The following is a 22,091-nucleotide window of genomic DNA, read 5'->3' as shown; positions in this document are numbered from 1 at the left end:
CATATATCAGTAGAAAAATTGTGTTGATCCACAGTGACATTTAATTTTCAGAATCAATTGGTTTTCCAGTATTCTTCTACTCAAAAAAGATTCCACTAGTCCATGTACTATTGGGAACACTGCTGATCTCGTAGGAATTAGATCAGTTCCTTTGATTAAATGATATTGGAGAGGATAAGACTAGTCCAATGACAGGATAGATCTGATTCGAGCATGCTCGAATCACTGAGTGCCATTCAGTGAAAATAGCATCTTCTTCACTGGACCACCATAATTTCCATTAACAATAAATGAGCTCCATGTTATCAGTAAGTCCACTTGCTTTTTACTCTGGAATTCAGATCAACTATCCTCAAAGGTAGCCTCTGAATGTATGATGACAGTGCGCTCGAGGGTTGAGAAAGCAGACTTTTCACCATTAGTACTAGGTTCATTGACTTCCATCCTATTTGTCATTGATTTCGATCTTCTTGAATATCCTATAATGCTGGACAAGGCCATTGCATTATTGCAATAACCTAGAATCACTGAGGGATAGAAAGAAAGAGGTATGGTTGGTATTCCTGAGGTAACCCTAAACTCTGGCTATGTCATGCCTATACTAGACCTGGGCACAGCAGTCTACCCCTACATGGACTCTAATGCTGTTACCTCGGCGATTCTCCGGGCAATCAAGCTAGGTTATCAACACTTTGACAAAGCTACCGTTTACATGACTGAGCAAGCACTTGGTGAAGCTATAGCTAAAGCTCTTGATCAGGGTCTTATTGTAGTTTGCTTAGAAGCTTGTGTCTATATCTCTTTTTCTTTCTTAATGAAATGTTACAACTCTTGAATATCTCTGTAGGAGTCTTCAATTGGATTACCTTGATCTTTATCTTATACATCACCCAGTAAGCTTAAAGCCAGTACCTTTTATTCCTCCACTAGCAAAAGAGGACCTTATGCCTATGGACGTGAAATCTGTTTGGGAAGCAATGGAAGAATGTCAGAGACTTGGTCTCACACGGTCAACTGGAGTCAGCAATTTTTCTTGGCAAGAAACTCTCTGATTTGCTTCTTAATACCAAAAGCATTCATGCAGTTATTCAAGTGAGTCACTTCGATCTTTATCACCATTTTTTTTTTTTATTAATTCCATTGATGCTAAATGAATTTGGAACCATGAAAGGTGGAGATGAACCCAGTTTGGCAGCAGAAGAAGCTAAGGGAGTTGCGCAAGAACAAAGGTATTCACGTGGCAGGTCACTCTACTTTTGGTTCTCCAGGAACAATTGGGGTTCCAACTATGTTATGGAGTGTAAGGTTCTTCAAGAGATTGCCGAGGCCAAAGGAAAGTCTACAGCTCAGGTAGTTCTAATATTTTTACTCTAATTTTCCTTCTCCATGCTCCAACACTGTATGTACTTTTGATCAAGTTTTTCTCTTTGGGGTTGCAGGCAAGTTTGAGATGGACTCATGAGCAAGGGGTAATCGTTCTGGTTAAGACCTACAACAAAGAGAGGATGAAAGAGAACCTGGGCGTATCCGATTTGGGCATTGGAGGAGGAAGATTACCTGAAGATTCAGATTCAACAGTTAAGTGGATTCCCTACAGATTTTTTTTTTTTTTGTCTCAGCAGCTGGGCCCTTCAAGTCTGCTGAGGAGTTTTGGGACGGAGAGAATCTAGTTCAGCCATTGTGATTCTCATGACTTTGCACCATTAGAAGTTGTGTTTCCAAGAATTATTTTGCTTAGTGTTATTAAAATGACCAACGCTTACCCATTGGTGTTTCCCTTTGAGAATAGTTTGATACAAGTAGACAAGTTTGTATCTCCACCACCAAAGCTCTTGGTGAAGCCATAGCTCAAGCTCTTGAGAAGGGTCTCATTAAATCTAGACAAGAGCTCTTCATAACATCCAAGTTATGGTGCAGTGATTCTCATGCTGATTTAGTCCTCCCTGCTCTTCACAAGACTCTTAGGTAACAAAACTGTATGGGTATACAAGTTTGTGTTCATTTCCTTGCTTAATTAATTGCTTATAACTATAGATAATATCTTCAGGAATCTTCAGTTGGATTACCTTGAACCCTATCTCATGCATCTCCCATTAAGTTCAAAGCCTGGAAAGCTTATCTTTCCACCACCAAAGGAGGACCTTATGCATATGGACTTCAAGTCTGTTTGGGCAGCCATGGAAGAATCCAAGAGCTTGGTCTCACAAGGTCCATTGGTTTCAGCAACTTCACATGCAAAAAGCTCAATGATTTGTTTCTTAATCAAAAATCACTCCAGCAGTAAATCAAGTGAGCCCTCTTCTTCTTCTTTCTATTCCTTCTAATAATTATTAATTGAGAAAGACCTAATGATCTAAATTAATCTGGAACCATGAAATTAAGGTGGAGATGAACCCAACTTTGCGGCAGAAGAAGCTGAGGGAGTTCTGTAAGAGCAAAGGGATTCAAGTGATAGGTTACTCTCCTTTGGGTGCCATAGGCACAGCTTGGGGGACCAACCTTGTTATGGAGTGCAAGGAGCTTAAAGAGATTGCCAAGGCTAGAGGAAAGACAATTGCTCAGGTTCTTACAATTTATTTCCGTAATTTATATTCTCCAGGGTTCATCAACAATGTATTTATGTGTTTTTAGCTTCTGTTTTTGGTATTGCAGATTTGCTTGAAATGGGTTATTGAGCAAGGGGTTGTGGTTATAGTTAAGAGCTTCAATGATGAGAGAATCAGGACATATTCAACTGGAAATTGAGTGAGAATGATTACCAGAAGATCAATCAGATCCAACAGTTAAGATCATTCAAGACTGAAACTTTTTTTGTCAGCAGATGGGCCCTTCAAGTCTGTTGCGGAATTTTGGGATGGAGAGAACTAACCCAACCTTTTGAATCTCATGAATCAAATCTTACACGGTTGTACTTCCAAGAATTATTTGATTTTACTTGGTTTTACTTCTGTGACTAGTTCTTAATTGCCCCATGTATATTACATATAAAATAATAAATAAATAAATGAGAAAATTACTTGATTAGTTAGTTTTAAATTTTCATTTACAAAAGTAACCACTCAAAATTTTACTTAACAAAACTAGCTAAGTTTGAATTTACAAAACTAAGCCAAAATAGTGATTTTTCATCTATTTGGACATTTTTACCCTTAAAATTAATTATACACCAATATATGGGTAAAAATGTCCAAAGGAAATGAAAAAATTAGTGATTTTTTTCTTTTTGAACATAATAGTGATTTTCTCTTTTTAATGTGTTTTATTTTAGGGATTAAAAATGTCAAAGGAATGAAAAAATACTATTTTTGCTAGTTTTAATAATTTTCCCTTTTAGTGATTTATTTATTTAGTAATTTAGTTTTAACCATCCGATGGAATGCTAAAGCGGGTGTTTGTCCGCCAAGATCCCAACCAAATGCCTTAGTTTTGCACATATCCTGTCTTACACATTCGATTATCATGAATCTTCTTCACCAACATGAATGCATGTGAAGTTATCAAATGAAATCAAAGTGGATCTCACATCATTAGTATCATGTACATGTAAAATGAGGCAGATGATATCTTTCTCAAGGCAAACAATAAGAAATCATCATGAAAAAGAGATTTAAGGCAGTTTATACACGAATATGACGTGCTATGTCTGCAAGTGAAGAAGAAAAAGAACTTCTGCGATATAGGAAGAAGACTATAATAGAGCTTACCGATTGTCAAAAACGACATTACAAAAGATCGTATATCTGTAATACTAATATGTATTATCTATCATTCCACATTCTTTAAAGTTCAACAACTTAGCTGTTGACAATATCCGAGTTAAAGAGCTCAACGTGAAAAAGTGGAAATTTTGCCTCTCACTCTCAAAAAGGAGATGACAGATCTCGACAGATTTCCAGGAGGCCATTTTCTCAGCATTCCTGCTAGTGACCAATAGATTTCCCTCGCCTGAGTTGCTGGACTTGTGGTTCCAATGGAAAAATATATTTTGATGAATTGGAGTGACTAAAGCACACACCAGTCATGATCCAGGCTAAATTTGATGAAGCTGAAGTGAAGTAATTCACTAATGATGCCACAAAATTGTGGCTTGATCACCTCAAACTCCATGAAGCAGAGAAGATACTGTAAGAGTATGGCAGTGAATGCAGCTGAAATTGAACCAAACCAAACAGGTAACAGACCATGTTTTCTTTCTTACTTTCTTTTTCTTTTTATTTATTTTTATTTTTATTTACTGTTTATATGAATTTATATTGTATTTGTATTACTGTGGAGATTGACTTCAAAACTCTTAAGACCAAAACAAAAATAAGAACAGTATGAACCATGTTTCTTTCATTCCTACTGAAAGTATTGTCTCTTCTTTGCTTAAGTCTAGTAGAGAACGGATATTGAAAGGTTTACATCAGAAGGCATATCAATTGAGTTCGTTGATTCATCCAAAAAGATTGACAAGGTATAAGGGCACACGAAGGCATTTTTCTGGGTTTGAACTCAAGCATTCAATTTGGGTCTAGCAGGTTCTTCAATCAAAGCCATGGTCGAGTTCTTGGGTGAATAGACCTGGGGGGTTTTGTCAGAGAGTAAGATCTGTCAAAGATTGTTGGATGATTAAAATTCCCAGACCAAGTTACAAAGATAATATTTTCTCAGTGGTGCCCATAGCAGGCGTGACTAGCAGTGGAAAGACGACACTTCCTGTCTTGCTCAACTTGTCTACAACAATGAGAGCATTCAGAAGCATAAACAATGACAGTGCTCAGAGCATTTTGATCAGAAAGCTGGGGTCTACATATCGAAAGATTTCAGTGAAGTGACTCTAACCAAATTAGCCACTGGGTTACAGAGGAATCTAAAGAAGCACCGAGTGATAAGAGTCAAGAGTAAGTGTTTTTCTATATATTAATAAAAGGGTTACAGTGTGACATATATAGACAAGATATTTCAAGATCAAGAAACCCTAAATAGTCCACCTGCATAATCCTATAAACCAAGTGACAGCTAGCAGCTGTTTCTTATTGACACTGAGCAGGAAAAGATTGTTCCTTGCTTTGGATGACATGTGCAATGTAACACTCAGCAGCTGGAGGATATAGTGCCAGAGTACTTTGATGAGCCATTGATGATGTCCTAGTCCTTATATTCCATCACTTGGATCTGTGGGTTGACTGCAAAGGGCTGGATCTTTCTCTATGAGAGCTGTGTGGACAAGCAACTATAACCCTACTTTCTATTGATCTGTATTGATGGCAAAACAGAAATTGGTCCACTATAGATATTGGCGATCTTGTCAAACCGTGTGAATCCTTCTGCATTGAGGATTCTTTCTTGTTTGAGATCTCTGTTCTTTTCTGCATATCATCCTAAGCATCAGGATCCATTCTCTGTGTTGTTTACGTAATGGTGTTCTTAATAATGTAGGATGCATGGACATGCACAAAAGGGAAGGCATCAAATGAGAGGCAAATGACTGAATTTGAAACTGAAATAGTCACATGGCCTTACCAAACCATTTCTTAGATATACAATTTGCAACATCAATCTTCTATGAGGAGATTTAGGAGATCTTTTAGGGAATAGTTGTATGTATGAAGACATTTAACTAATGATTATATAACTAACTACAGTTGGCAACTAAATTTTACTTAACACCATTTAAATTTGAATTGGAAAATGAAAACTGCATTTCAAATCAGCAGCTAGTTACGTGATCATCGTTACAAAAGTTTCTATTTTTAATCTAACCTTAGAGTGAGTAGTAGCACAGCACTCATGCTGGGTCAGGACAATTGATCAACCTGAGAAACACTGATTCCTGTCTTCTCAGCAACAAAATATCTGCACCACTGACTATGAAAAAGAGAAAGACCATGAGAACACAAACAATGCAAAAACAAAAGGAAACAGAAGTGAACCCATGGAGAATGTGAAATACCTTTAACCTGCAACTTCTCTGAACTAGTTGCTGCTGCACCTTCTATGGACTACCAGCCAAAGTGAACTTGAAATCTTAATACATTTAACTTTAAACGTAAAAATTTGCTTAACCCAATTGAACTTGAAATCTCAAACCAATGGAACCAGAGTGTAAAATCAGCAAATCACTACTCAAAAGGGAATATTACCAAAGAAGGAAAGACAAGACAGTGATCACAGAAATGAAGACAGGAGAGACACGGGGAGAAGTGAAGAGAGAGAACTTATATCGGATATGGAGATCACCAAACATAGACAGGGAGAGAGCCAACAAAGAAGAAAAACGAGGAGAAAAGTCAAATGAATGGGATCTCAAAATGCTGATCCAATGGCCATGGCTTCAGAAGTTACTCCAGTCCCAGTAATGCAACTGTTGTGTATGCTTTCCACCTGAACTTTTAAATAATTTTAGCATAACACCATGAGATTTATAAATTTCAATACTTTCCAAATGGAATCCTTTGGTATATGTCATACATTTCCATTCACATCTAATTGATTTGCTTGTTACACAAATACTACTCATAATTCTGGGAACTTCTATTATATTTTAGTTTTAGTTTCTTTTCACTTTACTTGCAACTAAACAAGAATGAAAACAAGGAGAGACATAAAGCAAAGAATGGAAGAGAGAGTCCAACACACAGGGGAATTACAGCCCCCCCCCCCCCCTCTCTCTCTAATATCTTGGGTTGGAAAAATTCTACCTAAACTGCACTTCTATTCTCTCTCCCAAGAGAAACATGCCATCTATATTACTTGTCCCTCTGAAATAACCCTAGCCCTACAGTAATCCTGTTACAATTACCATCTAGAATTGAGAAGGACTTTACATCCACCCCACTCCTGTGCAGGGAATCATCAACCTTGTCCCAAGGTTTCTAGTTTCACAACCATCCTGCTTTGTCCAGCCAAAATCCTCCTATCAAAAAGAATTTACTTGTGATCCCGCATTGTTCTACTCGAAAATTTTTACTTAACAGCATTTTTTCCAGCAAAGGAAGAGCATTGAGAAGGCACTGCTGTTACTGAACCATTCAATTCTAGTGCTTCAAATCACATTAAGCAATCATTCTAGAAAATACAGGTGAACAAGCTATTCATATCCCAAGAGGAATAAACAGTGGTTATTGCATTCAGTTCAAGTTCTTCAAGATATATGAAAAAACCATTGTAGACGTAAACCAAGTGAATACACTATTGTAGAAGTAATCCAAGTGAACACACTATTTTGATCTCAGAAGCAACAAAATCCAAGCAATTTTATTTATGAACAATGACTCTTTAATGAAAAGGAAGCATGAAGTTCCTTGCTCTTTACAACCAACAGAAAGAGGATTGTACATTTTTACAGAGAAACTTACAACAGAAAGAAGCCTAAGAGGCTATGAATTCCACAAAGAGAGAGAACGTGCCAGAAAATGGTAGTCAGTATGGAAGGTCTCCTTCGGGTAGTTCCCAATTATCTTCTTCATCATCCTCATCCTTCTTGTTCTTCGATGTATCCTCTTTCTTAGGTGGTAAATGAGTTTTTGATGATAAATGTCTGAACAGGGAGAACAATTGTGGTGAAAATACTAAAAGAATCATTACCCAAATAGAAAGCAAACAGAGAACCACAATATATTCTTCCAATAAATAAAATGCATAGACAACCATGCAATTCAGCACCACTAGTACATACTGGAAGTAATGGCCCTTCAGTGTAAACATAATAAAATGAAGATGGCACTTAAGGCATATCAAATTGGAGCTGCAGATGTAACATGAGCTGAGTTTCCAGATATATGAGAAGCAAACCAGAGTGACCCACAGGAAACAACCACCAGACAGTAGAAAGCCCATCTCATCAAACTAGCGAAACAAGAGAAAACAATAGAATTCCCACGCAAAAGAGAGACAGCAACAAACAGAAGTGAGCTAGATTTCAGGGGGGGAAATGATTCATGGGAAACAACCAGAACCCACAAAGCCCGTCTCATGTAACTGGTAAAACAACAGAAGCCAATGGAACTCCCACCAAAAGAGAGAAAGAGATTGATGGTGTCACTATTAAAGATTCGAAATAAAATTATCTACGGGGCTTTTTACCCTAATAGAGACCAGAAAGACGATTTATCCAGAGGCGAAAATTTTCCAAAGAAAACACTCTCCTGTAGAGGGGGAAAAATCCATTACGTGCCAATAGATAAAGAAAAACAGAGAACCCAGAATAAAAAATACCTTCTTCGAATCCGCCCAGCTGCTTCCCTTCTAGCCGAATCTCTGGACTTCCTTTTTCTCTTATCTTGATTACTCTCAAAAAATCTTCTCCTCTTGCATTCCTTGACAACCCCAGTCTTCATTACTTCTTTCCGGAACCTCTTAAGCAAGGACTCTTCAGATTCATTTTCACCCACAGATAACTCAAAGTTGTATGCAGATTTAAAGAAGAAGGTATTCTCGTAAAGAAGAGAAGGCCACACTACAGATAATATATCAAATGAATAAGGAGACTTGTTAGTTACAACAGGAGCTAAACCATCCATGTATGTACCACACTGAAACGATATGAAAGAAGAAGAGACAGAAAAACGAACACCCAAAGGGATCGATTGAGAAGAGGAACGAAAACTGAGTTGGTCTTTCCTTTTCTTGGAATCAAATTCATGCGAAGGTACGCAAACAGAAAGAAAATAGCTTCTAGACGAAGCAGCCATGAACAAAGAAAGATTAAGCTGTATTATTACAGAGCAGACTTCGTATTACACCTTCCAGAAATTTTTTGAATAAGGTATGTGGGACCCTCCGTGAAGGAAGATCCTTTAAAAATTGGCGTATGCCGCTTTCTGCGGCGAGCACACGGTATTCTTTAGTAAAAGGCGAAAGAATAGTTCGCTCTGTGCTCACCGCGCGGCTGCGTGATTTACCAAACAACCATGAAAGCTATATATATTTGTGTTGAAGGTGGAGCTTCTCTCACCTTATCGATGTGGGATTATTACCTGAGTAATCAACTAATCTCTCTCTCTCTACCTTCTCGTGTACAAAATTCACATATGACTTATACAGTATTACTATTCACTAAGATGGATTTGCTTTTGATACGGTGGTACCAATGTCTTATACAGAGACAATAAGGTTAAGTAAGGCTTGAGTACCTTAGCTCTTTGACAATCCATGGTTTCTTGATATTAGTATCACAAGTGACTTGTTATCATTATTAACAATTAAATTATAACACTCTCGTTCAATTGATTGGTGAAATAATAGTTAAGTGTAGGCTCCTAAGAGGTTATGGATTTGACTCTCTTATCTTCATCTTTAATTGCATTTGCGGTCACAATCTTGGAGAGGAGATACCTTCATCTTTAGCTCATCATTTGTCGATTCAATGTTAGTTACTCCAAACCCAATGTTGTTACCCATCAATTATTACTTTAGAGTTCTTTGATGGGGACTTTGAGATTGGATTCCTCTCTTGGATGTTAAGGTGTCGTTTTTCTCACTAAGTATGATTAGACCTGTAAACAGATCGGATTCGGCTCGAATACGCCAGTATCTAAATCCGATTAGCAAAACCATTATCCAAATATGAATCCGAATCCGGCAGATATTTAGAGAAGGCATCCGAATTCGAATCCGGAACTATATCAGATATCCAATAATATTCCGATCCGATAAACTATCCGATTATTGATTGGTGGTTGTCATTTTTTTATTTTTCATTTCCGATTACCGATTACCGGTTTCCAAATCCGATTATTAGCTTCCTTTTTAGAGAAAAATGTTTAATAATTTACTCTAACCGGATAATTTTCAATTTTCAATTATTCGGATACCGATTAACGGTTTTAAATCCGATTATCATCGTTTTTTAGAAGAAAAAAGTGTTGAATACTTTACTCTATTCGGATATTATCCAATCCAATAAACAATTATCCAAATCCGAATCCAATCGTTTAGCAGATGGATACAGATATTTTTCGATAAAAAAAATTTCGAATACGAATGCAAAGTTGGAGGCAGATTTTGGCTATTCATTTACAGGTTTAAGTATGATCGATTTTAAAAAAATAAATAAAATTGCACAAAAAGAAAGGTGTACTTCGAGGCTTATTGGCATACAACATAATTAAAAGCCCTATTTGAAATGCCAAATAAACAAGAAACCTTACAAAGTGTAAAATTACAAGGATAGAAATCGTCCAAAACAAGTGGAGACTCGAGATTATTAATCAGAAGTTTCTATGAGTATTGGTCGCAAGTGTAAAGGTTAATGGGATATTGATTTAGTTGGAATAGAGAAGTTCATTTTGTGTACTCATCAGCTTAATTTCCCTATTCAAGATACAAAATTTTTGGATGTAGTTAGCAATTTTCTCTGAAAATAGTTCTTGTATTCTTTCTGTTCTTCTAAGATAAAAGTAATGTTCTCTGAAAATAGTTTTAGTATTCTTCTGGAATAAAAGAACAGGTGATAGGTGTTTCTCAAGATAGTTCCTTCTTTTGTTCTTTAAGGTTGAATCAATAAAAATAATGATTCAAATAATGGCTTTTACAGAAATATAAAAACATGCTTGTCTCCTTTTTTTTTTTTTTTTTCTTTCTTCCTTTCGTTTGTTGGTAAAACATCATTTATTGAAGAGAAGCTCAGAAGGCTTCACAGGAACAAGCCTCCTGAAACCAAGTGGTGGATAACGGCCATAAAGTCTCACCCTCAATAGTCCGGACCTCCTGAGCTACAAAGTTTGCCACAGAGTTGGTCTCTCTAGAAATAAATTCAAAAACAATTGAACTTATCAAGGGATAGTTTCTTAACATCCTCCAGAACCACCCCCAATTGGGTAAAGGCATTGGTAGGCCTGCTATGTAGTTGATTTACAACGGCATTACAATCAAATTCTATAATGATAAATTATAGACCCCTTTTGATTCCCTCCATTACAATTGCTTATATTGCAAAGCTTCTCCCACCACCACCTCTGCAAGTCCCACTTTCTGAGACATCACACCTAAGAGAAAACCGTTAGAATCTCTAATTAAATATCCAACACCTGAATTGCCATCCAGATCCAAAAAAGCATCCACATTGATCTTAACCAACGGTAACATGACCTTATGGTGAGAGTTTCTCCAGAGCACCCTCACCCCTTTTCCTACTCACAAACTCCTTTATCTTGCTCTCCTAGTTTGTGCCTTTGCTCGAAAACTAAGTTTTTCATATGGTGCCCAATTGAGAATATTTCCAATCAAACACACATTTTCAAACAAAGAACTACTTTCCCGCACATATAAATATATAAAAAAGTGTTAATACACAATAATTGATCTCCCAGAACTCCAACATTATCATATACCAAGACAAAGTGATTTTCATGGAAATGAGGGAGGGTAGAGATAGTCAATACACATTATAAAGGGAAGAGTAGACCATAGCCACAACAAAGAAAGGAAGAAAAAACTCAAAACACATAGCATGAAAATACAACAACGCAACTATCAAAATATATTTACATCTAACTCATGAGCATATAGAGCAGGCAGTATAGCTAGAGCCCTTGGAGACTGAACTCAATCCCATCACACTGGCCTCTCTTCATTCCAAAGTAGGAGTAAAGAAGAAAAGATCACCAAGCCTGTCATTACTTGGTGAATTTCCGCCATACACTAACAAACCCTCCTTCCCATCTCGCGTTCCAGCAGAAAAAGCACACCATCCACGTGGCCCCGGATGTTCCTTCGAATCTGACACGTCATCCAATCGACTCCACGTCAAAGTCTCCGTGTCCAGCGTGTAAAACTCACCCGTAAACTTCCCGGCTCCCAGGTGACCCAGATCACTGGGGTCCACTTCTCCACCGTAGACAAATATGTACCGTCCAATCGCAGCAGTCGAAAACACACTCCTCGGTGTGGGTTTCTCCCCTGTCGTCTCTACTTGGGCCCACTCTCCCTTGACCAAGTCAAAACAATGTACATCGTCCATCTCCTCCCCGGCGAACCCATAAACCACCCAGATCTTCCCACCACAAACAGCCAAACCGGGCCCACCTCTTCCACGGCACTTCTCAGGAACCGGAAACTTGACCCACTTGTGTTCCTTCACATCGAAAGCCCAGAGGTCGTTTAACCGGCCGTTAACACCGCAGCCACCGAAGACGTACACGTGGCTCTCATCGGCGACGGTCGAATGGTAGCTGCGGTGATCGGGTCCGTCGGACCCACTAGAGAGGAGAGTCCACTTGTTCGTACACGTGTCAAACATGTAGAGCTCGCTGAGTTCTGTGTGCTCGGCGTCCCTGCCTCCGAAAACATAGATGGTGTTACCGACAGCAGACATGGAAACACCGACACGTGGCGGTGGGATGTCACCCGTCGCATCGGCGACGGACCATGTTTGATCCTGCAAGTCGAAAACGTAGAGTTTGTTGTCCACGGGGACACGTGGCGAGTGCTCACCTCCGAAGGCGTAGGCCTTATTTCCTACAACAGCGACTGCGTGGGAACTTCTTTCTCCTGGTCCGATCCCGTTCTGCTCCAGCTGAAACAAACAGAAAAACAACGACCATTGTAAATTGCTAATTGGGTTCTTATTCCCTGCTTGGGCTTGGGCCTGGGCCTTTTAATATGGGCTTGGGCTATCCTATTTTAATAGTTTAAATTGGAATTAAATTATTAATTTTTTCCCTGCCAAACCAGTGTGGGTGGTGTCTGAGGAGGATTCCAACTCCGGAGACTCATCGAGGGAAGAAAGAGAAGACACTCTCAGCCGCATGGTTCAAGAAATCGGAATTGGCTGTTTTGAATTTTCAAGAACCCTAGAAATCAAATATGGATTCTCCAACTCAGCCTGAATCGACAATTCGATTCCGATTTCCCAATCCATGCTTCAGTGCATCTGACTATATAAGCTTAAATCGGAGATTTAAGTAATCAGAAACGATGAAGACGATGACAGACAAAACATCCTGAAAATAAATTAATCGACAAGAAAGAAACCCTAGGCTGTGCTTGATAGTTCTTGAGATCTCTAAACTAAAGCTATTTTGCATTAAATTACAGTTCAAATGGAATTTTGTTCAGGACAGAGGCTTCAGATCGTCGACCCAGAAATAAGAGAGAGATTTACATAGCCCGTAAGTTGGAATTTGTGACGAAATGTTTCCCCAATTTTGGGGGCAAATGAGGTAATCTTGGCGAAGGAAGAAGGAAGAAAAAAACTTACCTTGATCCATTTGCCTTGAAAGACAGCCATGGAGAGTAATCACCAAAACCCAGTTAAGAACACCACCAGTTGAACAGTTAAACCTTTCCAGAGTTTTTGAAGTTTGAACAGAGGAGTGATTCTCAAATTCTTATATAGCAGTACATCACTTCTGATATTTTGACTTTTGATTGATGATTAATTAAATTACCAAAAAATAATAATTAACGATTAATTAAATTACCAAAAAAAATTTTACCATTATTTAATTCTTCCCCTAAAAAATAATTAAATAGGTATGCACTGCTATAAAGTATAAAATATAAATTTCTTTTAGGTATGGTACAGTTCTAGTTTTTTATATTTAAAGTTAGTACCATACTGAATTACGAAGTATTCAAAGATTAACACCCTCAAGTTATCATATTAGTTGAGTGACCTCTTAAGTAGGTCTTATTAGTTAAGAACATTTTGATGCAATCTAATGCGTATCCAAGAAAAAAAATAAAGAGGATTTCAATATGTATCGTATCGACTATATCCAATATAATTACATATTAATTATTACCATATGTATTGCAAGATATTTTAAGCAATTGAACTTAGTCTCCCACAATACTCTTGGATTAAAGTATCATAAGGCATAATTTACTTTCTTGATTAATTGTTAATTTTAAAGAGAAGAGTTCTCTTATTTATTTTTATTTTTTTTGGGAAGAAAACAAAATCAATGTGAGCAAGACAACTTGAATTATAATATAAAACAATCATCGAGCAAAAGATATAAAAAAAATGACATGATTTCAAGTTGGGGGAGTCCAAAACATGCTGTACTTGATTACTTTTTGATTGTGCGTGTAGATGTGTGCCTTCTGCGTGTATGCTTGTGTGTATTCGTGATTGGCATGTGTGTATATGTAAAATACAATGCAACATTATTAAAGTGTTTGCATTAATATATAAAATGCAATATAATTTTTAACTAAATTTTAGCTTTAAGTTGAATTTTTAAAGCTAACTTCTTTATAAATTACCCATAATTATTCTAATGTTCTAGTGAACCTAATTAATTCGAACCCAAAGACTAAATGCGACATCTCATCACCACCTTCATAAAAAAGAGTTGCATATTTTTAACTTCACATTTCTCTATTTTGTGACCTAAATAGTCTAAATAGAACCTTATCAATTGTAGCCTCTAAGAAGCTCAAAAGTCATATTTAAACAATCTTATCTTTATAAAAATGACTATGTGGAATGACAAAAAAGATAGATAAATAAGTCATATATACTCAATTAGCGATAATAACATCTCTCTTGCAAATTTGCTGACACATATACATATTTGTCGTTACTATGAAAACATTAACTTAATAATAATTATCATAATCTACTTAGATCACCTTACTTAATTTTTTTAATAATTATCATATGAAAAGATAGATGACAAAGAATACTAGGATGATCAATTGTCATGAAGTGCGCAGTTGTGGCCATTAGACACCTATCAAATACCTAATCACAAGAAACCTTTAATTATTAAAGCTCACAACTAATCCTACAAAGCAAATCATACTTTAACCTAAGGGAAAATTAAAAATATCAAACATAGTGTCAAATTACTTACGTGTAAATTAAGAAACACATTAATACAAATAAAAAAAAGTTTTTTTATGTATGGATCTCCTTAGTAGATTATAAACTAATGTTAGGTTTTCTTAGTATAATATATTCCGTATGAGTTCTAACTAAACTAACACCGTTAGTCATCATTAAATATATTCAAATTTCAAATGTTAAGGGACCAAAATCAGGTTATTTAATACATTATGTTATCTATTAGCAAAAAATAAAAAAAACATTATGTTATTATAATTTTTTTCTTTTTTATTATCTATTTTTTAACCATATAATTAATGTTTAATGACTAATTATTTCTTTTTAAAACCATAGATTAATGAAATGAAAGGGTACTTTGGTCATTTTACGTTTGAAATTTGAATATATGGCGGTTAATGGTGTTAGTCTGCTTGGGACCCACACATAATATTTACATTCAAAAGACCCAACATTAATATATATATATATATATATATAATATTTTTTTTTTTTTTTTTTTTTTTGTGGTACTGGTGTTTTTTTTTAATATTGGAAATGAAATGCGGTCCACAAGGATCAAACCCAAGACCTCTCTACTGAGAAGCATGGTTTTTATCGCTCAAACAACCTAGCATTGGCTTTTAAAGGGGTGCAACACGGGGACTTCCCAGGAGGTCACCCATCTTAGTACTACTCTCGCTCAAGCATGCTTAACTTCGAAGTTCTGATGGGATCTGGTGCATTAGTGCTGGTATGATGACACCCATATATAAAAGACTCTAATAATAATAATAATAATTAACACTTGCATAAAATTGGGTATTCTATCAAAATAAAAAAATAAAAAATAAAAACCATAAAATTAGATATGCTTATTGTGATGAGGACAAATTTCATCATTCAAAATGTTTCAAGAGTCCGGTTTTAAAAGATTTCATGCATTAATTAATTTTGCCTACTTCTCCGATATGTGTTACCTGGGCTAGCTTTTCTCATAACTATGATGAAGTGCTAGTTCATGTGTTATACTAAGGCGTCCAAGTAGCAGTGTCTCTTTAGTTTATCTATCACTTGTGTAGTTTCTGATTTTTGGATTGGTATCATTTACTTTATGTGTCAACTAAACCATGGTCATCCCTTTTGTTGTTTATATTACCACATCTGCAGTAGATTTCTTTCCACTTCAACCCAGTTGTTGCTGACAAATTGCAAGCCTTATATGTACAATTAGTTTAGGGGTCTTGTTGTCCCACAAGATCCGGTTGTACTAACCTGTAATTGTCAAATAAAAAAAAAAAAGAAGTGATGATGTAAAGGGGGAAAATGTAAGTTCAAACTTAATATTTTTCAAACATTTTATTAGAAATTATAAGTATATACTAATATACATTAGAGGGTTTTTTTTTTAATGATAAAGAGAAATTGGATAGAAATTATAAGTGGTAACTGCAACCAGTATGAGACATAGTCTCATTATAAATGGACCCTATATGTCCAGTTGTCAAACTAAGACCAGTCTTTAATTGTATCTTGTTTTAAATTACAAACTTCTAATTTGGATGTGATTAATATCATCATCACTAAAATAGGAAAAATGATAGAAGAGAGTTGGTTTATCTCTTTGCCTATGGTTAGACATTTTCCTAAGGTTTGAACTTTGATCTGCCTGGTGGTCGTCCCCACCCTTCTTCATTATCGACCAATCACTTGTTCTAACCAGGCAGATCTCCTGGAACTCTTTTATATGATATGATATTTCCTTTAGTTCAAAAAAAAAAAAAAAAAAAAAAAAAAAAACTTTGATCACACCAAATATACTGTAGATGTACATCATTTTTTTGGGCACTTTGTATCATTGCCCAAGTGGTTTCTAATAAGTGTTTCAAAAGTTGTCTTGCTGGGGCCCTTCCATGTTGTAATTCCATCATGATTCTATTTTGAAATAGTCCTACGCTCTATCTGTCTTCATTTGGTTCAACAGATACACTTGCATACATGAGCGTTGGTGACTTTCCAAAATTGTTTTCTAAATGCAAGCATTTGATACAATTAGTTGATGATGGTTTTCCATTATTTGTCATTTCAGTTTTTTTTGTGAAGATTTTTAAGTCCTTGGTTCATCTATTACATTATTTAGTAATTGAGATGGATTAGGGTATTTATTATTATATTCGACGCAAAGAGTAAAAACTTGCTTTCGAGCTAACCAACCATGGAGCTACCAGCTAAGATTTTTTGCATTTCTTTCTAACTGTGTGAAATAATATTTAACTATAAAATTAGAAACAAACCAGATTTTAGTATGTTAATATAGGTGATGCTCATTTAGAAAAGAAATGCACAAGTTAAGAAAGGAGTTGTTGCTAATGAATTCCATTCTCAGCCCCAAAGTTCCTGCTGCCAATATTATTTTTGTCCAATCGCACAAGATGAAGATATGCCAAGTCGATTCTTTTGTGTTGTTGCATAAAACACACATCTGATTTGTTTTCGTCCATTTGGAGAGGATCATCTTTGTTGATAATCCTGCATTTAATAGATGTCAAAAAAATATTTTAAACTTTGGATGTATTGGTGACTTCCAAAGGTACTTCCACCATTAAGCAGATGTTGGCAGTGGGTCGTGGTCATTCATTTTTGACAATGCAATTCCTGCTAGTCTTGCAAAAAAACCGCATGTTGTCAATAAAAAAGATAGCCATGAGTCCTGTGTTCGGGATGGGTTAATTGAAAGAATTGACTATGATGGAAAAGAGGGCCTTGCCTTTTTTCTTGTCATTATGATACAAAGAGCGACCATTTCTAGTATGGGAGGGGGTTGTTGTGATGAGCGAGGTGAGTTTGCCTAGGCTGAAGGCCTCACCATTCTGCTTCTGCACCAGAGGGTAGGGGAATCGACAAAGGGGGTTGCAGCTTGCCATTTGTAACAAGCATTCGGGAGATGGAGCAGATAGTAGAAAAGGTGAGACATCCTTCCATAAATAGGAAAATGGTGGTAGGTGTTCGTACAAGCTTTTAAGAGTAGCAGGTCCAGATTTGAAACATCCCTTGTGAGAGTAAATTGGTTGAAGTTGTGATAAGTTTTGGATCTCATAAGTTGTTGTTTCAAAATTTGGATTAAGGCTTCTCAGGGGCATTAGTTGTGATGGGATGGTCACACAACGTAGGAAGAGAGGGGTGTTTCAGCATCTCATATGCATAATACTTGAGTGTTAGTCATGTAATGAACAAAACAAATGGAGACAACTTACCATCAACGTACATATCTTAGAGTTTAGCCCTTGGAGCCAAGGCCTAGCCCCCCAATAGAGATCTAAGCTACATAATTTCCATCAAAAATAAAGGACCAGCACAACGGTTTACATAAGCAGATCATGATAATGGAGTGAGTCTGAGTGGAGAGGAAGAGAGGATGAGTTTGGTTCAGAGAAAATATAAAGGGATAAAAAAAGTGTGGTAGAAAGAAGAGGTAAAATATAGATCTCAGATCTTAAACATACTAGATCTCAGATCAGAAAAGGACCTCAATAGATCAAAAGAAAATACTAAAGATGATGAAGAAGAAGCATGAGAAGATGAACACTTGCTTGAATGGCTTCTCCACTCCGTTTGATTGATTTAGAGTTTGATTTCCTATCCTATGCAAACACTTCATATGAGAGTACGTTAGGGTTAGAGTTCTTCATTTTTCCCACTTAAGTTGGGATTTTTGTTCGCACCTGCATGAATATCCTCCGCACAGGAACGAAATGGTGACACATGTCTTTGGAAAGATCATACGTTTGGAAAATATGGGTAGATTGGTAATTTAAATTTTGAAGGTTTAAAAATTTTACTAAATTACAAAAACTCATCCCGTCTAAACTAGAATTTCAAAAAATGATCAGTTCACCCAACTATTGAAAAACGAATCGAGTGAAACTCTAGCAGTCGTGCGCCTGCTTCCTTCTCTGGTGATGGCAAGTGAATGTAATTCCTATAAAAGTATAGATACCCCTACCTAAAAATGTAGACAAAACAAATCAATGTTTTGGAATGCTAGATCTCCCACGTTTGCATCTCCGTTTTCTGGTCAATCAAATAGTTGTTGAAGTAATTTCATCAACACCATTGTTGGAGAATAGTGGAGTCTCAAGGAACTATCCAACAACATAGACAGCAAGGTTGCCATAGGCTTGGTTTCTACTCCAAATCTATTTGTTTCTTGTTATTAGGGTTTTCAATTATTTTGTATTTCTTCCCCCTGTAAGAACAAGTTACTGTTGTATTTTGTAAGTAATATATCAGTGGTTTCTCCAAATTTGTGATTGCTTCTAGTTTTGTGCCGACAGTACATGTTATGCACTCAGAATCCTCTTTAATGTGATTTAGGGATTGAAGGATTAGAAATGGAAATGATTTAAGAACCACCAATCTTAACAATCTCAACCCACCATTTCATTAGATTATTTAGGAAAGGAAAGTATTGAAATTTGTTTGGAGCACTTCATTTTCTAACCCCACTGATAATGGAGCCGATTTCTATGGATTATGAGATTTTAAAGCGGATGTTTCACTTAGATTGGGGTTATTTCATTCATATATAAGTGATAAATTCTTAAGAAATTTTGGTTACTTGAATCAAACATGATGAAGTGTTCAAGTGAAGCGCAGGTAATTGCAATATGGTTAAATTGTTCTTTTGTGTAAATTTGACTTTAGACGAATGGGTTTTTTTTTTTTATTAATTTTAGAAACTTAATTACCAATATGCCCATGCCCTAGCCATAGGATCTTTTAAAGACATGTGTTACCATTCTGTACAATTTGTTTGAGGGAGTGCTTCAGCCAGATATAACTCTTCATTTTTTTTGGTCAACAGATATAACTCTTCATTCAAAAAGCTTGACCTTAAATCAGATGTTCAAAATTAACTATTATTAATCCATTGGTTTCCTTCAATATCTCAATTTTTTTCTCTTAATTTTTATCATTATACTTTATAAACATCAACCTCATAGGAGAAAACTGAAAAAACAATGAAAGAAAAGTGGATGAATGATGATTTACTTCGAGCAATAATCTATTATAGACAAGTGTCACATTAACAATGTTTATAAATCCAAAACTCATGAAAAATGCATTATTTTTCAGATTAAAAAAAATCAAAATTAAAAAGCCAATCCAAATCACTTAAAATAGATGACATTCCGTCATGAAAGGCCAATCAAAATGAAGAATGGATCATTTTACTCAAGTGAACGATGAACTAACCAACATGAAGTTTCCAACAATACATGACCGATTACCTCGATTGATTAGTAAATTAATGAATAATAGTAATCTAATTCAAAGATTTTAATTAAATTGCCTATTTAGTAACACTGTTTTAACTTAAAAACAACTTATGAGCTGTTCTAGAATTTCTATTTCGTTGAGATAAGATCAGAAATGAAGGTTTGATATGGGGTTCATGGTCAAGAGAAAAAAAAAAAAAAAAATAGGGAGTTGGGTATTGTTGTTCTCTCCATTTATTAGTCTCTTGTGGTCGTCGCAAATCTGACTCTCTCCATCTCGCTCTGTTCATTTTCATTCGTCTGCAATCAAAACCCCAATTCTTCCTCTGTACACAAAAGGGTGTTTAAACCCTCCAATTGCTACGGTGGAGTGGACTCAAAATTCAACACCTAAAATGGAAGGAAAACCCTGATTTTGAAGAAGAATTTATTTTGAAGAAGAAAATTTCCAACGTTTTTGCTGCTTCTCCTTCGAAGAAAACCCTAGTTGCGGATCCAAAACTCGTCATCCATGTCAAGAGGTTTAAAAAAGTTGCAGCTTTTGTCTATAGTAACATCTTAGATTCAATCAGTCGATTAGCTAAACAGACGTAACAAACTGTTTCTGTAATTTTTTTTAAGCTTGAAAACCTTAGTAGCAACCTCGCAATGTTGATGAACAAACTCACCTCAACGAAGCTTGGATTGTAGATCAACAAACTAAAACTTTATGGTTTCGTCATCCGAAACAACTGCAACCATAACAAGAAAGAGGTGAAATATAGTAGAAAAATTCAGGATTTTGTTTTTGGTGGAAGGGTTTGGTTTCAGTTCGATTTGATGCTGCCTTGCCCTCCCCATAAGCCTCTTTATCCATACCCTAAACTCTAAACCTTAGTTGTGGATCAAAAGATTCAAAACCCATCATCTCCGAGATTTAAAAAACCTGAACGATTCCCAAATGATCTCAGAGAATGTAGAAAAAGAGGAAACAGTATGAATGGATGGAGGAGAAGGGAGTATACACCTATAAGCAGAGACGTTCCATGATCTGATGGGAAAGAAGAAAGTGAAGAAGAAATTAAGGAGAACTGAAGCTCTTGTTCCTCTGTGAACGCATAGGGGAGGTGGGGATTGGGGAGGTGGTTGTGGGCGGTGGTGGGATTCCAACGAAGTATAGAAAGAAGATGATAAGTAGGGGTGTAAATGGATAACCGAATTTTGCTTCCGAATTTGCACTTGCATCCGTTTAGGGGTATCCGAATCCGTCCGATTATTAATAGGATACGGATATGGTATACCCTTTTCTTACCGAATATTATCCGATAAAATTATCCGATTAAGTTACTTATTTAGATTTATTATTCTTATTTTTATAAATTTTACCTATGATATGTAACTATTTTTCTAGATTTTCTACTAAAATTAGCTACCAAAGTTGTTAAATTCTTAAATTTCAAATATAGCTTTCACAAATAAAAAGGTAAAGATGTAAATAGGTAGTCGAAAATTTGTATTCAATCTATATTAATGTCCATTTAGAAGAATCTACTTAAGAAAATAACTATCCGATTATCATCCGAATTCGACAAAATCCGTCCGAAACCGATAGGATATTATCCGAATCCGTCCGAATATAATAGAATGCGGGTATGGATATACCACTATCCGATCCGAATCCGGTCCGTTTACACCCCTAATGATAACGGTTGGGTACACACTGAGTGAGAGGGGCCTTTTAGTCATTCACATTGGTGAAGAGTATTTTAAAAGATGCAGCATGTTGTTGATGTTGGGTTTCGTTGGTTGTTGAAATAAGCAAATCGGCTCACCGAGATTTCGCCAATTAGTATGATAAATGTCGTCTAAATATCAGAATAAAATATTAAAAATAATTGAAAATACTTTCATTAATTGTTTTATAGTTCCACGTAAGGCAAAACATCAATGTAAAGTTCAAGTATGTGTTTGATAACGTTTCTGTTATGAAAAACTAGTTCTTATGCAAAATCGTTTTTTAATGTTTTTGTGCTAAAAGACCGTTCTTTGCTTGAAAATGGCGTTTGATAAATCTG

At 36.0% G+C, this 22,091-nt stretch overlaps 2 protein-coding genes, 1 non-coding gene and 2 pseudogenes across 4 annotated transcripts; 1 reads left to right on the top strand and 4 right to left on the bottom strand.

Moving 5' to 3' along the window:
• The first annotated feature begins 104 nt into the window (after nt 1–104).
• LOC149016563 (non-functional NADPH-dependent codeinone reductase 2-like) lies at nt 105–2,745 on the top strand (annotated as a pseudogene). The gene is made up of 7 exons (XR_016173587.1): nt 105–1,092; nt 1,172–1,350; nt 1,440–1,669; nt 1,790–1,965; nt 2,048–2,289; nt 2,383–2,562; nt 2,653–2,745. The product of XR_016173587.1 is annotated as a non-functional NADPH-dependent codeinone reductase 2-like (transcript).
• A 3,945-nt stretch (nt 2,746–6,690) lies between these two features.
• Nucleotides 6,691–8,861, bottom strand: LOC149016562 (uncharacterized). The gene is made up of 2 exons (XM_089156256.1): nt 8,200–8,861; nt 6,691–7,522 (listed from the first exon to the last, which is right to left on the bottom strand). Exons 1-2 carry the CDS (start codon nt 8,673–8,675, stop codon nt 7,405–7,407), a joined length of 594 nt encoding a protein of 197 aa, XP_089012382.1. The 5' UTR covers nt 8,676–8,861; the 3' UTR covers nt 6,691–7,404.
• On the bottom strand, nt 8,758–8,874 carry LOC149016561 (U5 spliceosomal RNA). Its single transcript, XR_016173852.1, has one exon. It is a non-coding gene; the product is annotated as a U5 spliceosomal RNA (small nuclear RNA).
• Nucleotides 8,875–11,221: 2,347 nt separating this feature from the next.
• On the bottom strand, nt 11,222–13,277 carry LOC149016560 (Galactose oxidase/kelch repeat superfamily protein). Its single transcript, XM_089155879.1, has 2 exons — nt 13,184–13,277; nt 11,222–12,499 (listed from the first exon to the last, which is right to left on the bottom strand). Exons 1-2 carry the CDS (start codon nt 13,211–13,213, stop codon nt 11,555–11,557), a joined length of 975 nt encoding a protein of 324 aa, XP_089012005.1. The 5' UTR covers nt 13,214–13,277; the 3' UTR covers nt 11,222–11,554.
• A 2,130-nt stretch (nt 13,278–15,407) lies between these two features.
• On the bottom strand, nt 15,408–15,526 carry LOC149016559 (5S ribosomal RNA; annotated as a pseudogene).
• Nucleotides 15,527–22,091: the final 6,565 nt, after the last annotated feature.

The sequence above is a fragment of the Hakea prostrata genome, chromosome 5, assembly GCF_041222555.1.
Source record: "Hakea prostrata isolate BN-2017 chromosome 5, UWA_Hpros_2, whole genome shotgun sequence".
NCBI classification, from domain to species: domain Eukaryota; kingdom Viridiplantae; phylum Streptophyta; class Magnoliopsida; order Proteales; family Proteaceae; genus Hakea; species Hakea prostrata.
The sequence above is the reverse complement of the archived record's forward strand: the minus strand, read 5'-3'. Positions and strand labels throughout refer to the sequence as shown.

Coding starts and splice junctions, on each gene's coding strand:
- LOC149016560 (XM_089155879.1), bottom strand. CDS start 13,213: ATGGCTGTCTTTCAAGGCAAATGGATCAAG. Junction 12,500..13,183: donor TTCAAGGCAAATGGATCAAG/GTAAGTTTTTTT, acceptor TGTTTGTTTCAG/CTGGAGCAGAACGGGATCGG.
- LOC149016562 (XM_089156256.1), bottom strand. CDS start 8,675: ATGGCTGCTTCGTCTAGAAGCTATTTTCTTTCTGTTTGCGTACCTTCG. Junction 7,523..8,199: donor GCTGGGCGGATTCGAAGAAG/GTATTTTTTATT, acceptor CTCCCTGTTCAG/ACATTTATCATCAAAAACTC.